This window comes from Typopeltis vanoorti, chromosome 13 (genome assembly GCF_054136105.1).
Source record: "Typopeltis vanoorti isolate ZY-2024b chromosome 13, IOZ_Tvanoo_1.0, whole genome shotgun sequence".
Classification (NCBI taxonomy): domain Eukaryota; kingdom Metazoa; phylum Arthropoda; class Arachnida; order Uropygi; family Thelyphonidae; genus Typopeltis; species Typopeltis vanoorti.
In genome coordinates this window covers 64,467,397-64,492,675 of record NC_143561.1, presented here as the reverse complement: position 1 = coordinate 64,492,675, position 25,279 = coordinate 64,467,397, and the positions used below count along the sequence as shown (strand labels likewise).

Sequence of the window (25,279 nt, the reverse complement as noted above, 5' to 3'; positions counted from 1 at the left end):
CCTTGAACTTAGTATATTCTAAAGTGTCATTAAGTATTGGGGACAAATATAAAAAGTTCTTGGCCCTTCCGACCAGTTTGCTCCTAAGTAGAATTAACAGTTGGAAATCTGACCAATTATCAACCCTTCTCCTCTACAAAACTAAAAAATGCTAAGACATTATCATCACCAGAAAATTGCTGGATGGCAAAGTTGGGGTGTATGGTACAAAAAAATTCCTTGTCCCCCATCGTGGCATTATTCGATTGGTCACTATTCCTAACTTCAATATTCATGATTATTTAACAAGAAAAGTTTCTCAAAAGTTAAACTTATAACTGCCTGAGCTGTTAACAAAACTGGATTTAAATCCTGTCAGCTGTGCCATTTGTAAAATCTATTATTTATTATTTTATTATCCTGTCGACTGCACCATTTGTAACATTTAGGGATTTGTATTGTTATATTTTATTATATTGTTTATGACGTTAAGCCGGAAAAGATGGAAAGCCAGTTACAAAGTCTTAGTTCAAGAATTGGCAACTCATCTGCCACAGGTAGGGACAGGTAATATCTCTGTATCGCCTGTCCCTGCCTCTCCATCTTCCAACCACCATCCTGCTGTTGAAGAAACTTTGATTCTCAGACTGACCTCATCTCTAGAAGATCCTCCTCTTCTGGAATATAACCATCAAATTCTTACATCTCTTATCCAGACTCACCTTCTGTGAATGGATATCACAGATCAGTTAAATGACTACCTCCATGTTGAATTCTCTGAACACTTGATGCCTCATCAACATCAGCCTACATCTCATTCTACAATGACTTTGTCAAATAGGAAGCAGAGGAAGAGGGCCTATGCAGGCCCTCTATAAAAAGAATAGAGGGCAGTGTGCCAAGACCATCCTTGATAGTGTTTCCCCTCCACTTCTAGCAGACTTACATGATGATTTTGTTAAATTCTGGAGTATGGTCTTTTCTGCTCCACCTTCACACTTCCCTGATGATGACCATCCTATGATATTGAGGTCCATTCCTGCCCTTCAAATATACCAGCCTATCTCCATCCAGGAGATCAAAGCAGCTCTTCCATCCAATTTTTCCGACTCCGGACCTGATGGCTTTCCTGCGGCCAGACTTCGGAAGGTGCCGTTGAAGATTCTTCAAGACTTATTGGACCTTCTCCTTTCCAGTAAAGCAATATCACCATGCCTACGCACTTCAAGAACTATCTTCATTCCAAAGAAAGAAACTTCAAGACGTGCATCAGACTTTAGACCTATTACCATTCCCCTGTGATACTTGGACTCTATCATAAAATCTTAGTTAAACGACTTCAGCAACATATACAGCATTATTATAGACAGAGAGCTTTCTTCTCTTCTCTCTGATTCCCGATGCTGCCTTAAGCCTCTATATATGGCGTCGCTGGACCTCCAAAAGGCCTTTGATAGCATCATCATTCCTGCTCTCCAAGTGCTGTCTATTGCTGGATGTCTAGAACCCTTTCTTTCCTATGTTATGGAGCTATACTTGGGTAGCTCCGTCACTACAGGGTCCTGTGTGACTTCTATTCCCCCAGTGCGGGGGTGTTTGCCAGGGTGATCCTCTATCTCCCCCCTTTTCTTTAACTGCGTCATAGATGAGTTCTTCACTCTCTTCCTAGCCATATAACGCTACTCTCTAGGTGCTTCTTCCTTTAATGCTATGGCCTTTGTGGATGATCTTATTCTCATAGCCTCTACTAAGGTAGGCTTGCAGGAACTCCTTGACCAGGCAGTTGACTTTTTCTCTATTCGAGGCCTTTCTATTAATGTAGAGAAGTCCTGCTCTTTAGCTCTTGTCCCCTCTGGTCGTGACAAGAAGCTTAAGGTACTGTAGAGTTTTCCCTGCATGGGAAGCCTTTGCATGCTTTGACCATCCTGGAAGAGTGGAGATACCTCAGTATCATGTTCACCCCAAAGGGAAGGTCTTCTGTCCCTTCTATCCTAGAAGCTGGGATTGCTTCTTTGAGGAAAGCTCCTCTCAAGCCCAGCAAAGACTGTTTCTCCTTTCCCACTATCTCCTACCTCGCTTTTATCACAAGTTGGTGCTTGGGAGGACATATATTTCGGTACTCTCCCGAATGGACAGGGCTATCTGTTCAGCTGTGAGATCATGGCTCCGGCTGCTGCCTGACAGCCCTACTGCATATTTCCACATGAGGGTGAAGGATGGCAGGCTCGGAGTTCCATCACTTAGATGGCTAATCCCATGCCTGCGGCTGTCTGGAATCACGAAGTTAGAACTATCTTCTTCCCCTATCTGCAGAGAGGCTTTCTATAGCCCATTAATATAAGAAGACTTTAGGCAGGCTAAAGGTTGGTCCTATTATCAAGGTACTTTAATTGAGTCAGCACCTGCAGAACACAAGAGGTGGGCATCTCTGTTGCACTGTTCTGTAGATGGTGCTCCTTTAAAAGAGTCATGTCTGGTGCCTCCCCAGCATGATTGGGTAAGGGATGGCACCAGACTCCTCCCTGGGTTTTAGTATATTGACCTTATCAGGACGAGGATCAATGCCCTGCCCACTTGAGCCTGCACAGCTCGATGGGGTAGTGACGACTCAAACTATAGTGCTGGCTGCCACTGCATTGAGACATTATCTCATTGTTGCCTTTACCCCGGTGTTGCTTCCACACACATGGGATCCGTGTGCAGAGGCATGATGCCGTGGTCTCCATTCTGAACAACCATTTTTAAGAACAAAGGTTGGGAGACCGCAGTGGAACCACATTATAGGACCTCCGCGAGTTTGCATAAGCCAGACTTAGTGATTAAAAGAGATGGTGACATTTGGGTAGTTGATGCCCAGGTGGTGGGAACAGGGTGCCCACTAGCCTATAGCCATAATAATAAAGTAAATTATTATAAAAATAACCCAGATCTAGTTAGTAAGATACGGGAGAAGCATGGGAAAACTCCGAGGTTTACCAGCACCACCATCTCTTTACATGGCATATGGAGTGCAGATAGTTATAAGGACTTAAAACAGCTTGGGCTTATGCAGAAGGATATAAAAGTGCTTTCCTTGAGTTCCCTACAGGGTGCACTGGTGGCATGGCGTTGCCACCAGAGAATGACTACAATGATAACTAGAACAGGCATAGGGTAAAACACTTGTAAAGGCTTAGGCCTATATCAAGTCTGGACGTGATGTAAGGGTAGTACGGCCCATAACCAGTACAAAGATTATTAATAATAACCAGTGGTGTACCACAAGGATCATTGTTTGGTCCACTGTTATTCAATCTATACATTAATGATATTGGGAAAAATTTGACAAGCAACATACATCTATTTGCTGATGATGCAAAGATACGTAGGTTTATCAGGAATGCTGCTGATCTGCAGTACTTGCAGAATGATTTGAACAGACTGGAATTGTGAACATGGGAATATGGATGTCATATCAATGTCAGTAAATGTAAAGTCATTCACTTCGGCGTGATTAGATATCCAATGTCGTATTATATTGGTAGGATTATGCTAGAAGAAACTGATGAGGCTAGGGATCTTGGAGTGTTAGTAGACAGGAAGTTGAAGTTCGGGGACTATGTAGCAAAGATTGCAATACAACTCAAAAGATAATTGCAATTCTGAAACGAATGTTCACGTGTAAAGATAAGGATATCATTTTGCCTCTTTACAATGCCTTGATAAGATCTCACTTGGACTATTGTGCACGGGTCTGGTCTTCTGGTTTCCATTGTGATTCTGATTTATTATCTTCATAATCAGTGCAATACTGATTATGAAGATACCAATTGAGAATTTGTAGACTGCAGATACTAGCAAAAAGGAGACATATTCAGTAAATTCATAATCAGTGCAATGCTGATTATGAAGATACCGATTGAGAATTTGTAGACTGCAGATACTAGCAAAAAGGAGAAAGAGAGGTGATATGATTGAGACCTATAAACTTCTGAAAGGGTCTTACAGGATTTAAATTAATTGAATTTTTCAATTTATGAAGGGTCTGAAAGGACAAGAGGGCATCATTGGAAGTTGAGAATGTATGCCACTAAGAATGGGGGTGAGGGCTAGATTTTTCTCTCACAGAGTGTGCGTGATTGGAATGGATTGCCATTGGATGTTTTGTGTGCAAGCAGTGCGAATGAATTCAAGAATAAGTTTGATAGCTGTTGTGTGTAGTATGTGGCCTCCCTCGATGAGTCCCTGACTCCCTGTATGTCTCTTTTAATAATAATAATAATGGGAAAAAAATATTCAATCTGTCTTGAATTTAAGAATTATGGTACAGTAATGTATGACATATGGCTAAATGTACATTGTTATATAAATGTATCTTAGTAGACTTATAATTGTTGGCAGTTTAGAATTGTTTGGAATTAAGTTGTAAGAACTATCATAATGTCTCTGATAAATGTAATTTAATCAAATATTTTTAGCATGTGTTAGTAGTTGTAAAAATCTAATGAGAGCGCCAAAAGTTATGTCGACAGTTTATGAAATTTATTTATTTTTTGGATCAGAGGCTCTTAAACTGATAAATATCATTCAAGGTAGAAAAGACCATTCTACTCCTATTACTATGAAATGTTTCAAGTTGTTTTTCTATGGGTCTGCTTCACTTGCACTTGATCTTTTACTTTGAAACAGTTTGCTAGTGTTTTATTTTTTCCAGGTTCTGCTTTAAAAACCTAAAATGTGCTATATAGGTATTAATGTTAAGAGGGAGAATGTTAGAGAATCAGGTTCTTAGGAGCAGGGTACACCAGAATTCATTTTTAGGACTCTTGTTTAATATATTCATACACATATTTGAGCCAAACATTAAAAGTTCTTTTTGCTGATGATGATGTGATACTGACAAAAGTCTGTTATTCAGATGATCGAAGTTCTTTACTAGATGATCTTGAAAGTTGAAAGGAGTGGACAGGGAAGTGGGGTTTAAAATAATTTAATGGAGATGTCACGAATAATAATAATAATAATAATAATTTAATATGAGAAAAATGTGTGATTCAGTAAGAATATAATAGGTACATATGAGCTGAATGGACAGACCTTGAAAAAAAGGTGTTTTTATCCACACATGAAAGGCTACAAAACCTATAGCAAATATCACGTATGGGCAAGAGGAAAAGAAGGGGAGGAATCTATTCACATTTTATGTGAACAGCTGAAGATCTGAGGTGTAGTAGGACTGTCTTGGAAGTGAAATCTGATTGTGTTCTGATATCTCAGTGTCATTGAAGGTAATGGGGAGGGATATGAGCTCTTTCTTGCAAGAGATCAGACAGAACTGAGTTTTGGTGGCATTGAAGTCTCTCTTGCCCCCATTAGGATATAGCTAGGAGATCAGAGTTCATGCCACTGGTCATGGTGCATCTTGAGGATTTGAATACTTGAGCACTACAAGGTATGTCAAATGAAAAGGAGGAATGGAGTACCATTATCAGCAAAGCTATGTATATGATTGGAAGTCCGTGAGAGCAGGTCATTTACATACAACAGAAAGAGAGTGGGTAAAAGAATTGGAACCCTGGCGTACTCCTGCATTGGTGGAGAAATCTGAGGAGAGGAACTGTCTGCTATGATATTATTGAGCAACCAGTCAGACAGTTGATCCAGTTGCAGAGTGGGGAGGACACACACCATAGGATGGCAGTTTGCTAAGTAGGCTCCTGTGCTGAACCTGATGAAATGCCTTTGAGATATTGAGGATTTGATATTGAGGAAAACCACATGAGTTTCCCCAAATTTTTCCATGGCTTGTGTCCAGAGGTGGGTAGTGAAAGGAAGATCAACAGTACATCACGAGTGGTAGAATCCATACTGCTGGTCATTGATTCATTGGTCGGTCTCTAGGTGGTTCAAGAGTGGTTCCATAATTTTATAGAGAACAGAAGTGAAAGCAGTTGAACAGTAGTTTAGTGATGGACTTATCTCTTCAATCAATCCTATTCAACTAGCATCTACTCTACAACATGGAAACAGATTCTCATCCACCCTATCCCAAAGAAAGGTGATAAGTCCATCGCTAAACTACTGCCTTGCTTGTGTTCAGGTTATTAAGGATTCTTCTTCCAATTTCCTTCTGGCAGAAGGCTATAGGTGACATGGAGAGAGCTGTTCTTGGTGAAGTGAAGAGAACTTTGCCCAGGTCATCAATTCAGGAATTGGAAGAGAAGAAAAGAGTGATGCCAGCAAGTTGACCTTGTCTCTAGTTGAAGTAACAACACTGCCACCTGGATATGAGAGTGGTGGAAACCTAGGTAGACAAAAGTTTCTCCCAATGGCCTAGGCCAGGGACCAGAAGGAGCAACTGCCATTTGGGCAGGAAGGCAAGTTTGCATCATTTAACCCTTCCAAAGTCTGGTTTGAGTTTGGTGATGATTCTTTTACAGCTCTTGTGAGCTGCAGTATAGGCAGAGTGACAAGTTCCTGGAGTTTTCATTTTAGACAAATTATGGACTCTACAACCATGTTAGAAATATTATTTTTAATTTCCTGATGTTTCGACCTTCATATTAAGGTCATCATCTGGAGTATACACACACACACACACACACACACACACACACACACACACACACACACACACACACACACACATATATATATATATATATATATACACACACACACAGAGACAAGCTATATTACTATTATTTTTATGGCTATTTTGCCTGCTTTCATTTAGGAGTGCCCTTTTTTAATGTCGTTGGCTTTTTACTCAGAAATTCTTAGGGCATTATAGATGTATTTTAGAGACAAATATATGCAGAAGGTGTTCATGTTTAAAACTGCTTCTGTGGAAAAGATGAGCTTCATCACACCAGATACTGTGTTTAGTGTCAATACCATGTTGTGTTAGACCAGACTTTTGAGGTTTCATGTATTCAATATAATATTGATGTTCATTGATTCTTTTTTACACAGAATGGCCTGTCTGACCAAAGTATGTCAGATTACAATCACAATGTATCTGGTAAATGCCAGCTAATGATAGAGGTGACAGTTTGTCTTTTGTAGATGGCAACAGATGAGAAATTTTGTTGATAGGAAAATACAGTGATACCTCGGCTAATGAAGATAATTAGTTCCAGAATCATATTCGTTAGCCGAAACGTGATTTCCCTAGGTTTCTATAGAAAATCGTTTAATTCATTCTGGATGCTGCCTGCTATTTAAAGATAAGTTTTATAAAATAGTAAAAAAGCACACTATAAAAGGGCAGAAACTCACCAAAGGCTGAGATGAACAGCTACCCAATTAGATAAAGGAGAATGGAAAGTAGAATGAAAAACTAACGATCTTTACACTATTATATACACTATATTAAACTGAAAATATGTACACAACATTTTTACTATTCTTCTTCAAAATTTTCAAAGTTTATTCAAGGTAAGTCTCCTCTTCTTCAGTAGCTGGCCTCTGTCTCTTTGCTAAAGGAGAAGTCAGAAATCTGTCCAAAGTTGATTGAACTTCTCTTCTTTTCAGAAGATTTTTAAAGTGATTCAGACACTTGTCTTCAACCAAGGAACAAAGTCTGTTCATTTCAGCTTTGTTGGGATGCCACTTTGTAGCCAAAGACTGAAACTCTTCCCAGTAGTGCAGCATTTTTTTAACGTCACCTGTTGGCATTCTTCCCATTTTATCACTGTCCTCCTTCTCTGATGAGCACTCTTTATCTTCCTCGTCTCTTGCCTAATTCAGTTGCTTTTTCAACTCTTCAAGATCTTCTGTTGTCAGATCTTTTGAGTGTTCTTCAACTAATTCTTCTACATCTTCTTCATTTACCTCTAAATGTAATGCTTTGCCCAAGGAGACTATCTTATCTACAATGTTAGCATTTTCAGCAGCATGTTCCCCAGCAACTTCTTCAGCATCTTGAACACTGGAAACAGCCCTTCTTATCTTGCAGCAGTCTGGCCATAACTTATTCCAGGCAGCATTAAGTATCCTAACTGACACTTTGTCCTATGCCATGGCAATGACTTGAATAGCATGAAGGATATGATAATGATCCTTCCAGAATTCCCTCCGAGTCAGACTGGTAAATGAAGTTGCATCAAAACATCTTTGAAACATGTGTTTTGTATACAATTTCTTAAAGTTTGATATGACCTGTTGGTCCATGGGTTGCAAAATAGATGTGGTGTTTGCAGGAAGAAATTTTATCTCGATGAAGTTAAATTCTGTCTCCAAATCTTCTTCCAAGCCAGGTGGATGCCATAGAGCATTGTCCAGAAGAACCACAGTCTTTTCAGGCAAGGTTTCTTCTCTCAGGTACTTTTTCACCGTGGGCCCAAACACCTCCACGATCCACTCTGTGAATATGCTTCTTGTTACCCATGCCTTGGTGTTTGACTTCCAATAAACACTAAGCATGGGCTTGCAAACATTCTCCTTCTTGAAAATTCTTGGTGTCTCAGAGTGGTAGACCAACATTGGTTTAATTTTGAGATCACCATTTGTATTAGCACAAAATAAAAGAGTTATTCTATCTTTCATAGGTTTGTACTCTGGCATACACTTCTCTTCTTTTGTGATGAAAGTTCTTTTGGGCATTTGCTTTCAGAACAAACCAGTTTCGTCACAATTAAACACTTGTTCTGGCTTGTATCCATGAATGATGGTCCACTCGTGAAATTCTCTAACAAACTTCTCAGCCTCCTCTTTATTTGCACTGGCTCCTTCACCTGTCTAATTACACTATGGATCCCTGACCTTCTCTTGAACTTCTCAAACCATCCTCTGCTTCCTTTGAATTCTTCCTCTACCCCTGCTGTACTGTGTCCTGCCACATTTTTCTTCACATTTTCATAAATCATTCTGGCTTTGCTGCAAATCATCTCTTGAGTCATAGTGTCACCAGCCATTTGATGCTCATTTATCCAGATCATCAGAAGCTTTTCCATTTCTTCCTTCACAGAACTTCTTTGGAATTGAGAGGCCAAGGTCTTCACACCAGCTGCAACTGAAGCTGCCTTAATCTCCTCCTTCTTCTTCAAAATTGTAGCTATTGATGATGATGCTATGCCATGCTTGACTGCTAAATCCAGAATTCCGACTCCTCTTTCATGTGCTGAAATTATTTCTTTCTTTTGCTCAATTGTGAGCAACTTTCTGCTTCCCTTGGGTTTGTCGCTTACTTTTTTTGGACCCATTGTCAAGAAAATTTTTTTCTGAAAAATATGAAAGAAATATGACACATAGCATATTATTTATTTAATTAGATAAGAATGGAATTTACCAATTATAAATTAATCCTCCATGCAAAGTAAAGTAAAGAATAAATGCTATCACACTTACCTGAAAAACAGCGAAAAAAATCTTGATTAGCAGGGTCACTCATTCAGCCGAGGTATCATTGTATGTGGGAATAAGGTGATACTTCTTTAAAATTATTATTATTATTATTTGACACCTCCAGGGAGTCCAAAGACTCATCGAGGGAGAGTGTGCCAACAGCATCGAACGATTGCACCCTTCCAACTACTAACCGCGCTCAAACTTACTTAACTGAGCCATTAGTAGCAGAGGCTCTACCAATCGACCAACCTTTGCCAGCAAAATTCTACCAATCAGTTCAGAGATACCAGAAATATAAAGGATTTGAAACTGAGGTGTTGGAACATAGGAGTCAGTTATCTGCTGGATTTGATTAGGGTTGTAACCATTAAATTCCATTAAAGCTTTGATACTGAGAAGTTCTTGTTGTAAGCCTGAGGGAGAGGAGCACACTGTTGTTTCTATGCACACTGATGTACAGGTATCCTTCGATGTTACCGCGTATATCAAAATTGCGTTAATCAAATCTAATAATCAGTGATAAAAAGTACAATTCGTCCATGATCGATTACTGTATTAATAGTTCGTTTTATATGGTACTCTTTAAGGAAAGATATAAAATGAATGCAAAGTAAATGTTTAATAAATGCTTGTACCTATATTAGTTACTGCAATATTTTTTATCAAAAGAAGTTATCAAGAGTCGTTTGAACAGTTTTAATTTTTATGTTATCGGCATAGATTCTACGATAACAAGCAAAATGACTCTCCAGACCTCGGGCAAGAAAGCATTCTTCGATTAACATCTGTATCCAAATCCATTACTTGCTGCTTAAGCGATTCTAAACTGCGAAATATTCCATCCAGTTCTTTGACTGTTATCTCCTTTGGAACCTCATCTTCACATTCCATTTGTTCGTTGTCTTCATATGCCCATTTGTTGTTCAATTTCACGGAGATCGTTGTCACTGAAATCTTTTGAATTTGAATCCAATAATACTTTAACATCTTCTGCATCAACACCATCAAAACCAAGGTCTTCACCAATTGCAACGATTTCTTCAACCATGTTATTCACAGGATTTTGAAAACAACCTAAGTCATTAGCGCATTCTGGCAAAAGGTTTTTCCAAACAACTCTCATGCAGTTAGAAGACATGTCTCCCATTGTTGTTTCTACTGCCTTTGAGAATGTCTTTTTAAGAAAATAGGCTTTGAAAGTTGCAATGACACCCATGTCCATGGGTTGTAGCAATGATGTCATGTTTGGCGGGAAAAATAAAACTTTCTCATTCTCACACAGATCATTAAGAGAATTTGGATGACCAGGTGCGTTATCTAAAAGCAAAAGAGCTTTGAAAGCTAAGTTATTTCTCTTGCAATAAGCTTCAACTGCCAAGCAAAAATAAGACTTAAACTGATCTTCGAATAGACTTTGGGTAACCCAAGCCTTCTGATTCACCCCCAAATTACAGGTAAAGAGTTCTTGTTACATCCTTTTATAAAGTCCTTGGCTGCGCTGCTTCTTTTTATATATATATATATATATATAAGTTCTAGTTGGCATTTTTTTCCAATAGAGTCCAGTTTCATCTACATTGAAAATTTGGCAGTAATTGTAATAATTTTTTTTTGATAATTTTCTGCAGCTCAGCAGGAAATGTAGCTGCAGCATTTCATTGGCACTTGCAGCTTCACCTGTTATTTTCACATTCTTTAGTCCAGCCCTAGATTTAAAATTTTCAAGCCAGCCTTTACTAGCTGTGAATTTTGAATTGTCTTCTTTATATTTAGTCTCTTTAAGTCTTGAAAAGAGGCTTAGAGCTTTGGCCGTGATATTATAGGCTCTAATTAGAATTCTCTTTTGATTGCAGTCTTCCAGCCAAATAATCAACAGATCTTCCATTTCAACCATTGCATACTTGCAGATGTAGATACAACTTTACGTCATCATGCTCACGCCATGAGGCTTGCATGTTTTTGCGTGGGAAATTTAAAGGCGCGTTAATCAAAACTCTTGCCGCACATATCAAGGGATTGCCGCAATTAATTTCGCCGTGTTAAGCAAGGGATACCTGTATTGTTATTTTCCGTACAAAATATCTGCTTTCATTTCATTAAAGTTAATTACTGTGGTTATCATGTAATTTGTTGTTTATTCAAGAAGTTTATTTTTGATAATGAATGTCATATTGCCCCTTCCTTTCCCTGAACTCTGTCCACTGTTTTCTAATATGTACAGTTATTATTTAGAAGTATTTCATTTTAGTCATCATCTTGGTGATAGTAATTCTTTTGCTACCTTTACTTCTTTACCATTGATATTTCTTACTTCGATTTTATTATTATTAACCAAAGACACACAAGAGATCACAAAAAGATATAACACAATTGTGTGTAAACTGTCAGGAATATCACCAAGTATACTTCTGTGCATGTCAGAAGTGGAAAGATAAAAATAGAAACAGAACATATCATATCAGAATGCAAGAAGGAAGTTAGCCACCACCACCACCACACCTACTCTGAGATCAGATCCTCTTATGCTGAGAAGGTAACAGTAAAGAAAATCAAAAGATATATTTCAGTGATTACACCACTTTTTTTTTTTTTTTTTAATTATTCAGTTATACAAAATACTGAAATAATAGTTCCCAACAAGTTTCGTAAATCGTAGGATTTACATCTTCAGGGGGTAAATAGTATAACTTAAAGTTTAAACAAGAGAATTAATAAATACAAATCATAACCGTCTGGTTTTTCATAAACTCAAATAACAGAATGCAGATATAAAACATTATTGATGTTGCACAATACTGGACGATGTCACATGTTCTTGTTCTCGTTCATACAGTCCGAGCTCAGATTGAGGTAGATTTTTTATTAGAGATGATCACACTTGATGGAGAATTAAAGCTTGATTTTTATTTCATTGGGTTGGGTTTTTTAGCATATTAGCAGCTTCTGTAAATTTTCTTATATAACTGTTGTTTTCTATGTATGATATCGTTATTTTTTGCCAGAGTATATCGTGTCCAGTGGAAGTGGTATGGAAAGCAAGACCCGTTTTTTGTTCTCTTTTGTATTGTACATCTTTTTGGTGTTCAGCCATGCGTATTTCTCCAGATCTTCCTGTCTGTCCTATGTAGCAAATCCCACAAGAGCAATGGATTTTGTAGACTCCTGGTTTTTTAAGAGGATGATGAGGTGGTTTTGGTGGATGAAGTAAAGAAAATGTCAACAGCAACTCACATGTCTATTCCACCATTTAATAATTTCACCATATCTTTACGGGCATTACTATTTTTCTGTTGAGCGCATCAATTGCATGACTTACGGCCCTCTCCAAAACTGAATCCGTTCAATGATAACCCACTTATGAAAAAAAAAAAAATATGGCAAGGTTATCACTTAAAGACAAACTACCAGACTTTCCACATTCAGTATTTACAGAAATCAACTTAAACTTGCCCAGTGCCTGACACATCCAATGATGCATTGGATATTTTTCCACAGGAACAGATTGGATGGTGGTCGTCCATACTTCCCAAAATCTAATGAGAAATATAAACCTGATAAGGGCAAGTCCTCAGCCTCCCAGAAACCAGACAAAAATTTTATTGATTTGGTTCTGTTTATGGAGGGAAAAAAATGAAAAAATAAGTAAACCAGAATTGAATTTCAGAGTAATCTAAATACTAAATCTATTTAAGCATTACATATAAAGGGAGGAGGGGGCTTCATTAACCTGCCCAGCTGTCTTTAGGTAGGGAGCTATCACAGCTGATAGGAACCCTGATGTTCTTAATTTCATAATTTCATTTCAGAATAAACTCAGTCTGTAAATAACATAGTAATTATTGAATTTCTTTTTAAAATATACATATAATACTGAAATAAGCAGATATATTTCAGAAAGTCAATTTGATTTTCTTTATTGCTGCTTGCTTTTGATTTAGCACCTCAAAATTTCTGCAAATTGGTATATGATGCTTGGATATCTATGCGTTCTTCTGATTATGAAAGCTACTATTGACTATTTTGTGTGCACGAGTCATTGGATCTTGAATAAGCCCAAAGGCGCAATGAAAGTGAAGGTCAACATTCAAATCGACTTCATTGGGATCTCGTGTCACAACCATGGCACTTGAGCACCAATGTCCCGTCCTGCCCACATTGTCAGTGGGGTGGAGTGAGAGCATACACATTGGGACCTGAAAGATGGTGAACTATGCCTGGGCAGGACGAAGCCAGAGGTTTTTTTTTTTTTTTTTTTTTTTTTGCTGACCTGGTTAGCTTTTTCACTGTCCAGCTAAAAGGCTGCAGGTTTGAATCTTTCCATAGGCATGGATGTTTGTGATCATCTGTGGAAATACTAGTGTTGGTGGACGGTAGATGGCATTGGTGTAGTTGGTGAAGATAGAGTTGTAGAGTAGGTGCACTCCCTTGATGAGTCTTTGAACTCCCTGGAGGTGTCACATAATAATAATAATAATATTTTTCATACATTATAAGTATTTGGTGCAAGTTTTTTAATATCTGTCAGTATGTAATTTTTCTAAACTTCTGTGTTTCATTTCCTAGGATCGTGATTTAGGTGTTTGTGAACATCCTCTATCAGACATCACAATTGCAGGGGAAGCTGCTCATCCTTTACCACAGACATTTCATGCTTTATTGCAGACAATATCAGATATCATGATGTTACTACCTATGAATTCAGCACTTCAGCAGATGGCTATGAGGTGTTGGTGCCTAAAATTTCACCCTTCAGATCATGCATTTTTGCATAGGAGCCATGTGTTTTCAAACATTAGCAAAATACTCTCTCGTTCAGAAGAAGAAGGAGATGAAGGTGTAGCAACAGTTGCATCTTCCGACTGTGGACAGGTATGTTCCAGAATTTTTCTCAGGCACTTCAGACTTTACACTTTACTTTTATTTTTTTTTTATCAGCACTTAATTTTTTTTTTTTGTATTGTTTTAAATATATGATTTCAAATATCTGTTGAAATGTATTATTTTTATCTGTATAGCTATTTAATAATTCTAATAGTGTGCAAGCATGCAGAGGATATTAATACACTGCTTTTTACATTCTGACAGATTTTGGTCCAAAACATTTACTGATTCAGTAGATAAAAGTAACTTGTTTTTAATGTGTGTATGCACTCCTGTCCTGCCCTGTCAGGTGTCTTCTCCCTCCAGGAGATTGACTACCATGTGTCTCCACCATGTCCTATTCTGCGCCTCTCTGCTGCATTCCTCATATGAGAGATAGGTCCAGTCCTCTATATTTTTCATCCACTCCAGGCTTTGTCTTCCTCTCTTTCTCTTTCCCTCAACAGTTCCTTCGAGAAGTGTCCTTTGTAGGCAGTTATGTCTCAGAATATGTCCAAAATAGCTGAAAAGTTAGTTATTTTGGACATATTCCAAAATATGTCCAAAATATTTTTCTTTTTGTCTTTCCATGATATCCTCATAATTCTTCGCAGCATCCATATTTCAAAGGCCTCCAATTTTTTCATACTCAGATGGGAGAGTGTCCACGTCTCTACTCCATATAATAATGTAGACCATATGTAGCATTTGGAGATCCTTAGTCTTGTTTTCAGATTTAATTCTCTAGATGTTAGTAGATTTTTCATACTGTTGAAAGTTGACCTTGCAATTTCAATCCTTTTTTCTAATTTCATTTTCTGTCCTGCCATTCTCTGTGATCAAGTGTCCGAGGTATATGTATGTTTGCACCTGTTCTAATTTATTTCCTTTTATATTAATGCATATTTTTGGTATTTCCTTTTCTCTTGAAATTATCATGATTTTTGTCTTTTTAAAGTTGAAACTGAGGTTATACTGTTTGCTGTACTTGAGGGTTTCATCTATAAGAGTTTTGAGTTCATATTTGTTTTCAACTAGAAGAACCGTGTCATCTGCATATCTTAGGTTATTAATATTTCTGACCCCTACAGTGATTCTTTTGAGGTTACTAATTTTATTAAATATTTCTTCTGTGTACAGGTTAAAGAGAATCGGAGAAAAGGCACAGCCTTGGCTCACACCTTTCTGAACTGGGAATTCTTCTGTGGTCTCTCTGTTTATTCTCAAAGATGCAGTCTGTTCCCAGTAAAGATTAGTTAATAGCCTAAAGTCTTTTCCATCCATGCCTATTTTTGAAAGGATTTCCATTAATTGTTCAAGTTGGACATTGTCGAATGCCTTTTTGTAATCTATGAAGCAGAGGTACACATCTTTTTGTTTTTCTAGATATCTTTCTATAATGGTTCTGACATTGAAAATACCTTCTCTTGTACCTACATTTTCCTTGAAGCCACTTTGTGTATCATTTATTTCTGTGTTTATTTTTCTTTTATTTCTTTCAAGAATAACATATAGGAGGACTTTTGATACTTGACTGATGAGGCTGATTGTCCTGAACTCTTCACATCTTGTAGCTTTTTGGGGGGGGGGGGATTAGAACGAAAATTGAGTGATTAATATCTTCGGGTAGAAATCCAGTCTCGTATATTTTATTGCATAATTTTTTAGAAATTTCATTCCTTCTTCATCGAGAGCCCTCAACCATTCTGCCAAGATGTTATCTATTCCTGCAGCTTTATGTGGGTTTAGTTTTCTGATGGCATTTTCAACTTCACAGAGTAAAATGGATGGTCCTTCTAAATCAGTCTGTTCAGGAATATCATTTGGATAATGGTAGTATGTGCACTACCAGTATCCAAAACAGATTCCATACTTGTGATCATAGACACAACAAGAAATACATTGAATGCATTTTATTGAGAATATTTTTGCTTCTTTGATTATTGCTGCCTTCAGGTCTGTATTTTTAAGCACTTTCATTTTAAATCTTGGACTTTAGCACATAGTACACTACCAGAAATCTATTTATTTTATTTATTCATATGATTATATAATGGCCATGAGGCCCCTTTTACAGAGAAGTATGGCACCATCTCAATCTCCCCAAATTTTATCTTTGCTCGGGACCAGCATAGCTGACAAATCAGGCCCATGGCTGGGTCTTAAGTATTCCTGACTGTAATCCGCGTGTGTTCATGGGGCCAGTTTGCCTGCTTGCGGGAGGAAAAACCCCAGTTAAACTGAGGAGAAAAATTCTGCAGTCCATGCCCAAGACCGGCTAACTTGGCTATGTCTGAGAAAGATCCTTAAGCTTCTCACATCAGCGACAAGAATCGAACCTAGGACACTCCTTTCCTAGGCATATGGTTACGAAGCACATAGCCACTCGGCTAACTGAGTGGACACCAGAAATCTATAGTGATGGTGAAGCAGACTGCAAACACACTGCCACATTTTTGATTTAGAGGTGTAAGTGTTCAATAATGTTTTTCAAAATGCTCTGTGGTGAGTGATAGTGGGTAATAAGAGCATATGGAGGTGCATGATTTTTTCTCTCTGTAAACTTTTGTTTATGGTAAACAAGCATTTACTTTATCACATTAATCACATATGAGATTAACTGATAGAATACACTGGCCTTGTTGTAGCCTTAGCGGCTTTGGTCATTAATCCTGTGCAGGATCAGAATGCATTTATTCACATATCAGTTATATAATATTGCACATTGGTCATCACTACATGATGATCAATGTGCAATGGGATACTGACTGAGCCATGGGAGGGGGGGGGGGGGCTCCCATGGCTCAGTCAGTATCAGCAATGCCTTTGGTTAGAAATACCTAGGTTCGAATCTGACACATTTTTAAGGATTCAAACTCAAGATGAAAAATCCTTATAAATGTTTTTCAAACCTTTATAAGGATTTTTGAATTAGGCAATCTCATACTAAAGTAATAGGTTTTCTTCTCCCAGAAACTGTTTTCCAACTCACAAAACAGGAAAGCTGGTCAGAACAATACATGCAGAATGCTAACCTTTAGCTGTAGAACCTCATAACCTTAGTTGCCTCAACCAAAAATATGAACTTCATTATCATCATGTAGTGACACACAAAGTGGTGTCATGTTTAAGGTTGCTAAATAAAATCAAATAAGGCATCTAGTTAGTTTCATCAGTACTTTAACATCCTCATTAGGGTATACAGAAATAAAATATATATATATTATATATATATACACCTAAACCTCTTTTTATGTGAATTTTTTTTACGCGATTTTTATTCACTTTTACGCAACCAACCTTAAGTCTAAGTTAGGAAAAAATCTTTAATTGAAGAAAATTCTGAGAATTTTGTAGAAAAGCATTCTCGTTTCAATTAAGAAAATTCTAAATTCTAGAAAATTCTGAGTTTTTTTTTTTTTTTTTTTTTTTTTTTTTTTTTTTTTTTTTTTCATTCTCGTTTCAATTAAGAAAATTCTAAATTCTTACGAATTTCATTTATTGGGAATTTCCCAAATTACATAACTGACTGTGCATAAAAAAGCAGTTCTTAGCAGTTTGAATTTGTTTTGAGTAGACAACACAGTTACCGAATTTTTTGCATTGCATTTTTTAAGTGAAATCAAAATAAAAATCATGTTATAAAATTAATAATTTTGCCAAGAAATAATAAATGGATGTTGCCGATACCCCCCCCTCCCCCAAAAAAAGGAAAGTCGTTTCCTTGGATATAAAAATTCAATTTTAGATCATCTTCAAACTGGGGAAGGTGCGACGGCTGTGGGTAAGCATTTTGGAGTCTGTGAATCAACTGTCAAATCTATAAAGAAAAATGAAGAGGCTATTAGAAAAGCGGTATGTTCTGGTACAAAATCGAGTACAAAATTATCATCATACACAAGAGATGTTGTTCTAGAAAAGGCCGAAAAAGCTTTATTGATGTGGATAGAAGATAATGTACAGTTTCCAGTTGACTGAAATTCCATCAAGCAATCAGCATTGAGATTTTATGAACAGATTAAAAAACTGCAGCCAGATACTTCATCTCAATCAAGGAAAAAATATGAATTTCATGCAAGCAATGTTTGGCTGGCTAAGTTTATTAAAAGATATGCTCTTCATAATATAAAAATTAAAGGTGAAATGGCTTCTGCTGATGAAACAGCTGCTAAAGCATTTCCACAAAAACTTGCTGAAATAATTGAAGATGGAGGTTACACTCGTGAACAAGTTTGGAATATGGATGAAACCAGCCTTTTCTGGAAAAAAATGCCAAACAGAACTTACATATCAAAAATGCAAAAACTGTTGGTGGGTTCAAAGCAGCAAAGGATCGCATAACACTCCTATTTTGTTCAAACGCTTTAGGAGATCGGATGTTAAAACCACTGCTCATAAATCGATCATTAAGACCACGGCCAATGAAAGGCGTAGATTTTCAAAAATTGCCAATTCATTGGATGACCAACAAAAAAAGCTTGGATGACCATTAATATTTTCCCTGAGTGGTTCCACAAACATTTTGTGCCAGAAGTTAGGCGCTATTTGAATGACAAGGGTCTTGAATTTAAAGTGCTTTTGATTCTTGATAATGTACCCGGTCATCCTGCAATAGAACACCCAAATGTGCAATTTTTTTTTTCTGCTGCCCAATACCACATCATTGCCACAACCTCTAGATCAGGGTATAATTGCGACTTTTAAAACATATTATGTCAGACAAACATTTCAATACATTTTGAACAAGCTAAATGATGATGAAACACTGTCGGTTATGGATGTGTGGAAAAAATTTTCAATTATGGATTGTATTGATCAGGTTCGATTATCGTTATCTGAATTGAGACCAGAAACTATGAATGCATGCTGGAAAATTATTTTGTCCGCATGTGTTAAAGAGAATGCTCCTGTTCCCTTCAATCATACTGCAGAATTCCCCAATATAATAAGTTTTACATGTGAAATTGGCGGAGAAGGATTCGATGATCTTACGTCGCCAGATATCAAAGAATTGTTAATTCATAAGCCTTTTAGCGAAGACGAAATAGTGGAGATTGTTTCTGAGACTCCTGAAAGCGAAGAAGTTAATGATAATGATCAAGATAATCCTACTTTTGTTGCTGATATTATTAAAGAAGGTCTTAAACTGGCTAGGAATTGCAATTATTTTGCCCGACATGATCCAAATGAAGAACATGCTGGGAAGTTTTCACGTGAGCTTAAATTGTTAATGTCTTCATACAGAGAATTATATCACGACTTATCTAAAGCATCAACACAGCGATTAATAACTGAGTTCATGCCTAAAACTACTGAAACAACTAGTGTTACTTTTGTTCAAGACATGACAAGAAGAATTCCACAAGTTGAGGCAGAAGTCAATGACAATAATACCATATCTAGTAGTTCTAGTGATATTACAGTCTCACGAAAACGAAAGCTTTCGCATTTATTATCAAAAACTGATAGCGAATAACATAATTTTTTTATAGAATCCTTAGCAAACAACTGAAATGAATATGTTTTTTTTTAAAGTTATTAAAATTCATTATGTGTATGTGTGTTCTCCATGAAATGTAAATAAAAATCTTATGACCCTAATGAATTCAATGTTTGTTTGTTTTTTCAATATTTTGCTTATATTTCAGGTTTGGAACCAATCTTCACTTTTTCTATGGAGTCAGTAGTTCTTTTTACGCGAATTCTATTTATGTGTAATTTTTAGGAATGTATCTATCGCATAAAAAGAGGTTTAGGTGTAATGTGTGTGTTTTTTTAGGATTAAATGACTAGAAAACTGAGATGAGAAATAAAAATTTTAATGGCACGACTAGTTTTGTCTTTTACAAACTTCTTCAGGTGCAAAAAATATAAGAGAAATAACCAACAAAAACCATAAAGAAATTAACTCTAAACAGCACAAAAAAGTTAGCATACATATTTCAACATTAATGCATTGATGTTTGTGTATTTAAAAACATTCTCTCTCTGACTTCATTGTTGTGTGTATGCGTGTGCTCCAATTCTCATATACGCCAATATTGGATAGCAGCACAATGACAGTCTGATAGATTGTAACTCAGGTTGCTGTTGAGATGTATTTGATTGAGGATGATTTCGTTAGATTCTGTTATCTTCCTTTCTAGTTCATCATAACAATGGAAAATATTATTATACTTGTCCCATAGTATCGAATGGGTGCGGTTCTCTTCATTGGAATTCACGGAAAACAAAACATGGCTAGACAGAGCACTGACTCATGTTCTCTCGTAACTTATGTTTCTCTGGTGTTCTTCAATCCGTAACTCAATGGATTTCTCTAATCTGACCAAAGTATGGTTTACCACAGTTGAACCAAATCTGGTAGACGCTGGGATATTTAATGTTATGTCTAGTTTTAGGTTGGCTCAGTAAGGAGCGGAGTTTCGATAGAGGTGTGAATAAGGTCCATATGTTGTATCTCCTAAGAACCTTGGCCAGTTTGGGTGAGACAGATCTGATGTAGGATAGAGAAACGTTACCTTTAACACTTGCAGTATGACAAGGATTAAACAGGAATTTGTCAATTGTTTTCTGGGAATAGCCATTCAGTCCAGAGGTAGTTCCGAGGAAATTGAGTTCTTTGTTAAGTTCTTCTTCTTCGTCATAAAGAAGGGAGCAAGCCAAGTGTAGGGTAGGAAGGGTCCAAGTGTAGAAATGATTCCAAACTTTTGTGGGGGATAATGGTGAGATTGAGCATGGAGATATCTGTTTGTGTGGGTAGGTTTTCTGCAAATTGAAATTTTCAATTTCTCAGCTGAATGGGTCAGTTTAACATCCAAAAAAGGAAGAGAACTATTAACTTCCAACTCAGCTGTAAATTTTATGTTAGAATGTTGATTATTCAGATGGTCTAGGAAGTACTGAAGAGACTTGTGGCCATGGCCCCAAACTAAAAATAAAAATATCATCTATGTATCTTTTCCAAATTTTTCTAGGTTTTAAAGGGAAGGAGGAGATAGCTTTCTCTTCAAAATCTTCAAGGTAGATATTAGCAAGTATTGGTGACAATGGGTTTCCCATAGCTAATCCAGAATTTTGTTTGTAGATAGTATCTCCATACTTGAAATATCCCGAATGAAAAAGTGAGTTAATAAGGCCATGATAATTTATTTTTTAGTAATGAGAACTTCTTCAGTAGGAACATTGGTAAATAACGAGACTTTCGAAACTGGCTATGATTTTTTCTTCCTTAATAGTAATATCTTTAAGGCTAGAGACAAAATCCACGGAGTTTTTAATAAAAGATGATGACTTACCGGAGAAACATTTTAGAGATTTAGCCAGAAATTTGGAAAGCTTATAGGTTGGAGAATCAATGCCTTCCACAATTGGTCATAGAGGAATGTTTTCTTTATGAATTTTAGGTAATCCGTATAATTGGGGGAATTAACAGATGTAGAGAACGAAGAGATAGATGAATGTTCATAGGGAATTCTGTTGCTGTTCTCAGAAGGTTGTTTGTACGATTGTGAAATTCACGGGTAGACTCTCTTTCTAGGATCCGAGTGCCAGTTTGTATCAAGTCTAGTATCTTGTTGTGATAATCTTCAGAGTTGAGCACAACCATAGCATTGCCTTTATCCACCAGAAGAATAATGATGTCTTTGTTATTTTGTAGTTTCTTAATCGCCTGTCGTTCTAGTGAAGAGATGTTGTCGTTTGGAGGTTTGGTGTTGTTAATAATGAAAATGGATTCCATACAGAGTAGGCTTGCTTCTTGGGTGGGAAGGAGGGAAGCAGCTTTTTTAATCCTTGTAAGTAATAATTCTTTTGGGATTGATCTTGGAGATAAAACAAAGTTGATACCTTTGGTGAGAACATTTTTCTCGGCAGTTGAAAGATTATGACTAGATTTGTTGGTAACAACTTTATCCGGGTGGAGGTGTAATTTAGAAGTTAATGAGTTTTCTTGTTTTTGTTTAAGAGATTCTAATTTTTTTTTTTTTTAGTTTCAGTTTGTTCTCATTCTGAACTCTGGAAGCTTGAGATTTACTCAGCTCTTTAAGATGGTTCCATGTGTCCATATCTAGAGAATGTTCAGTGTTATTAGATAATGCAGTTTTTTTAGCAAATAAAAAAGCCAAAGTACGTTTAGTGTCAAAGATTTTCTCGGCGAGAAGATCCAACTTCGCTCTATGATAAATTCTACTAGCATGTTCCATTTTGATAGTTTCTTTGAAAGAGATAAAAACTTGGGAAGAGGGCATGGAATCTGCAATGTTTTAAAAACACTAACCTCTTGATATTCAGGGCAATTCTCTTTAGGGTCCTTTGGAAATCTCTGATATTTCGGTAAGTTGCCTCGTCATAAGGACTAGAGATGTTAGACGACTGATTTACTTGGTTGAAGTACATGTTTTTTAGGATTAAATGATGTATATATTCACACACACACACACACACACACACACACACAACTAAGAGTTTATAAGACAGGCCAGCAGAATAAGATGATAACATTTATTTTAATTAACAACACGACATTTCATCCTAATTGCACAGAATTTCTTCAGGTGTACTTATAAACTAATTCACAAAATAGTAAGGACTAGCAAAGGTGACAACAATTATGTAATTATAGAAGAGAATGATGTTATTTTAAAATATTTCTAATTGTACATTGCACTGTTCATTACGTTGTGCGTATTTACACATTCACGTGTATATGTTTGGTTAATGAGGTTGAAGTTGATTATAGATTTTTATGGCACATGGACAGCAAAGGTCATACTTTGCCAGCACTCAGGTTATTACAGCAGTACACAGGGTGTTGATAGGTAAATAAATAAATGATTACAAGGAGATAAATTAATGAATAATACAAAAGATTTGTACAGTGTTTGGTATCTTTACTTAGTTAAGGGAGTTGATTAGTTCACCAAGCATGCTGAAACTCAATTTCAGGAAAATTTAAGCAATTAGGGTAGAAGCAAGTGAGTTTGCATGAGGGGAATGAGTATGAGGTGACCAAGTTATCCCAAATGCCTTTTTCATTTAACCAATGTCATATCCATCCCCATTTGTTCTAATTTGTGTAACAGACCAAGTTATTCCAATGGTGATGTGGAGAGCTTGCAGGATGATTTAAATAGGCTGTTTGTTTGTTTGTGGGAAAAAGATAATGGGTCTCAGTTTAATATGAAGAATTATTAAGTTATGCGTTTTGGAATAAATAGATTACAAGCCACACACTGTACTCCAGGAAATAGATGAAGCTAGAGATTTAGGGGTGATGGTACACAGAGAGTTAGTTTACAGGACATTTTGCTAAGGTTGCTAAGGTAGCCCATAAGATTACTTGGCTATTGAAGAACACATTAACAAGTAGAGATAAGGAAGTTGTTGTTATTCCTCTATAAGTCCTTGATACACCTACATCTGGATTAATGTGCTCAAGTCTGGTTTCCTGGGTTTCTTGGGGATGAGGAAGTAGTGGAGAGGATTCAGAGGCAAGTGATCAATATGGTGATTGGCCTGTGGAATGTACCCTATGAGGATAGATTGAGGGTGTGTGGATTGCAGAAATTGGTTGATAGCAGAAAAAGAGGGAATATGATAGAAACATTTAAATAGTTTAAAGGGTTTAATAGGATAGATGTAGGGGGAAATGTTTCAGCACTTGACTAGAAGGACCAGAACAAGGGGGTCATCCCTGGAAGTTGAATAAACGTGTGGTTAGTAGGGGTGTGAGGACTAAATTTTTTGCTTGGAGAGCCAAAAAATATAGCTTGAAGTGCAAACGAATATCGGCGTTAGATCGCAGTGCATTTGTTTTGTGTAACGATAATTGAAAAAATATAATTCTTTTCATATTTTCAACAGTCACACTTGTCATAATTCAGCCTTGTATCTATAATAAATAAATAATTATATGTTATTTTAACAAAACAAAATAAGATTTACAAAACATAGTTCACCACAAACATGCACCAATAATAAACGTTTCATATCTCACAGAAATAATGCGCGCAAGTTTATGATACACTGCCCAAGAGGCAGTATCTAATGACGTAATGTGCAATGACAAGCGCAAACGAATATCGGTGTTATATCTCGGTGCATTTGTTTCGTAATCTAAAGCATTAATCGAATAATTCCAATTATTAACTATTTAATCAATGTCAAAACATAAACTGTAACCTTTAATGTTGTATTGCATTTATATAATGTTGTAAGCATTGTTATTATTTATAAACACAGACAAAATTTAATTTTTTCATTTTTTCCTTGGGGGTGCTGCAGTGTCACAGTGCTTATGTATGAGCCGTCACTGATCACTTCTATATATGTTTTCATCAACATTCCATGTAAGGAGTTGAAAAATGCTGAGGAGCATATTGTAAGATCAATTGCTGAATAAGAATGGATAGGCATATGGAAGAAGGTATTTATACCATTATTAATAAGGGTGAGGTCAAGGTTGTCGAGCATTCACTCAATGGTACGACCTTGTCTATTTGTGTTGGCACTGCCTGCAGAGTGTTATGTCCATTAAAGTCGCCCATTAGGAGTGTGGGTTGAGGCATTTATCTTATAAAATTATCGAGTTCTGTTTCATATAATTCAGAACCTGGCGGTAAATACATTGAGCATATTTTGATTAGAAACCACACAGATAGGTGAATTGCTACTGCTTCCAGAGCAGTATTAAGCTGAACATGATGGAAAGGAGTATGACTGCCAATGAGAATATCTTCTTCATCATGTGCAGGGCCATCTCCAGTTCTGTCCTTGAGTACAAGAGTGATATTCCTGATGGTAAGATCCTTCATCATCATCATTATGAACCATGGGCTCACTGCCCATTGTGTCCGATGCCTCCACTATCTTCTTCCACCTTTCTTTGTCCAGTGCACAGTGTCGCAGTTTTTTCTGTACATCCATTCCACACCAGTCCTTTATGTCATCTATCCATTCTCCATTGTCTACCTCTTCTGTTTACACCATCCATAATACCAAACATTATTATTATGATTGTTATTATTGTTCCGGGCAACTCCAAGGAGTCGACAGACTCATCGAGGGTGGCCCTAACATCATGTCAAGAACAACTATTCGACATTGACAC

The 25,279-nt window shown here is 36.8% G+C and overlaps 1 protein-coding gene across 1 annotated transcript in view; it reads left to right on the top strand.

Annotated features, from left to right (window-relative positions):
- hiw (MYC binding protein highwire) overlaps positions 1 to 25,279 on the top strand; it is a 1,014,282-nt gene that overhangs the window by 767,404 nt on the left and 221,599 nt on the right. Inside the window, exon 61 of the mRNA XM_090402616.1 lies at positions 13,873 to 14,178. Coding sequence (XP_090258742.1) covers positions 13,873 to 14,178 — 306 coding nt within the window. The remainder of the gene's footprint in view (positions 1 to 13,872; positions 14,179 to 25,279) is intronic.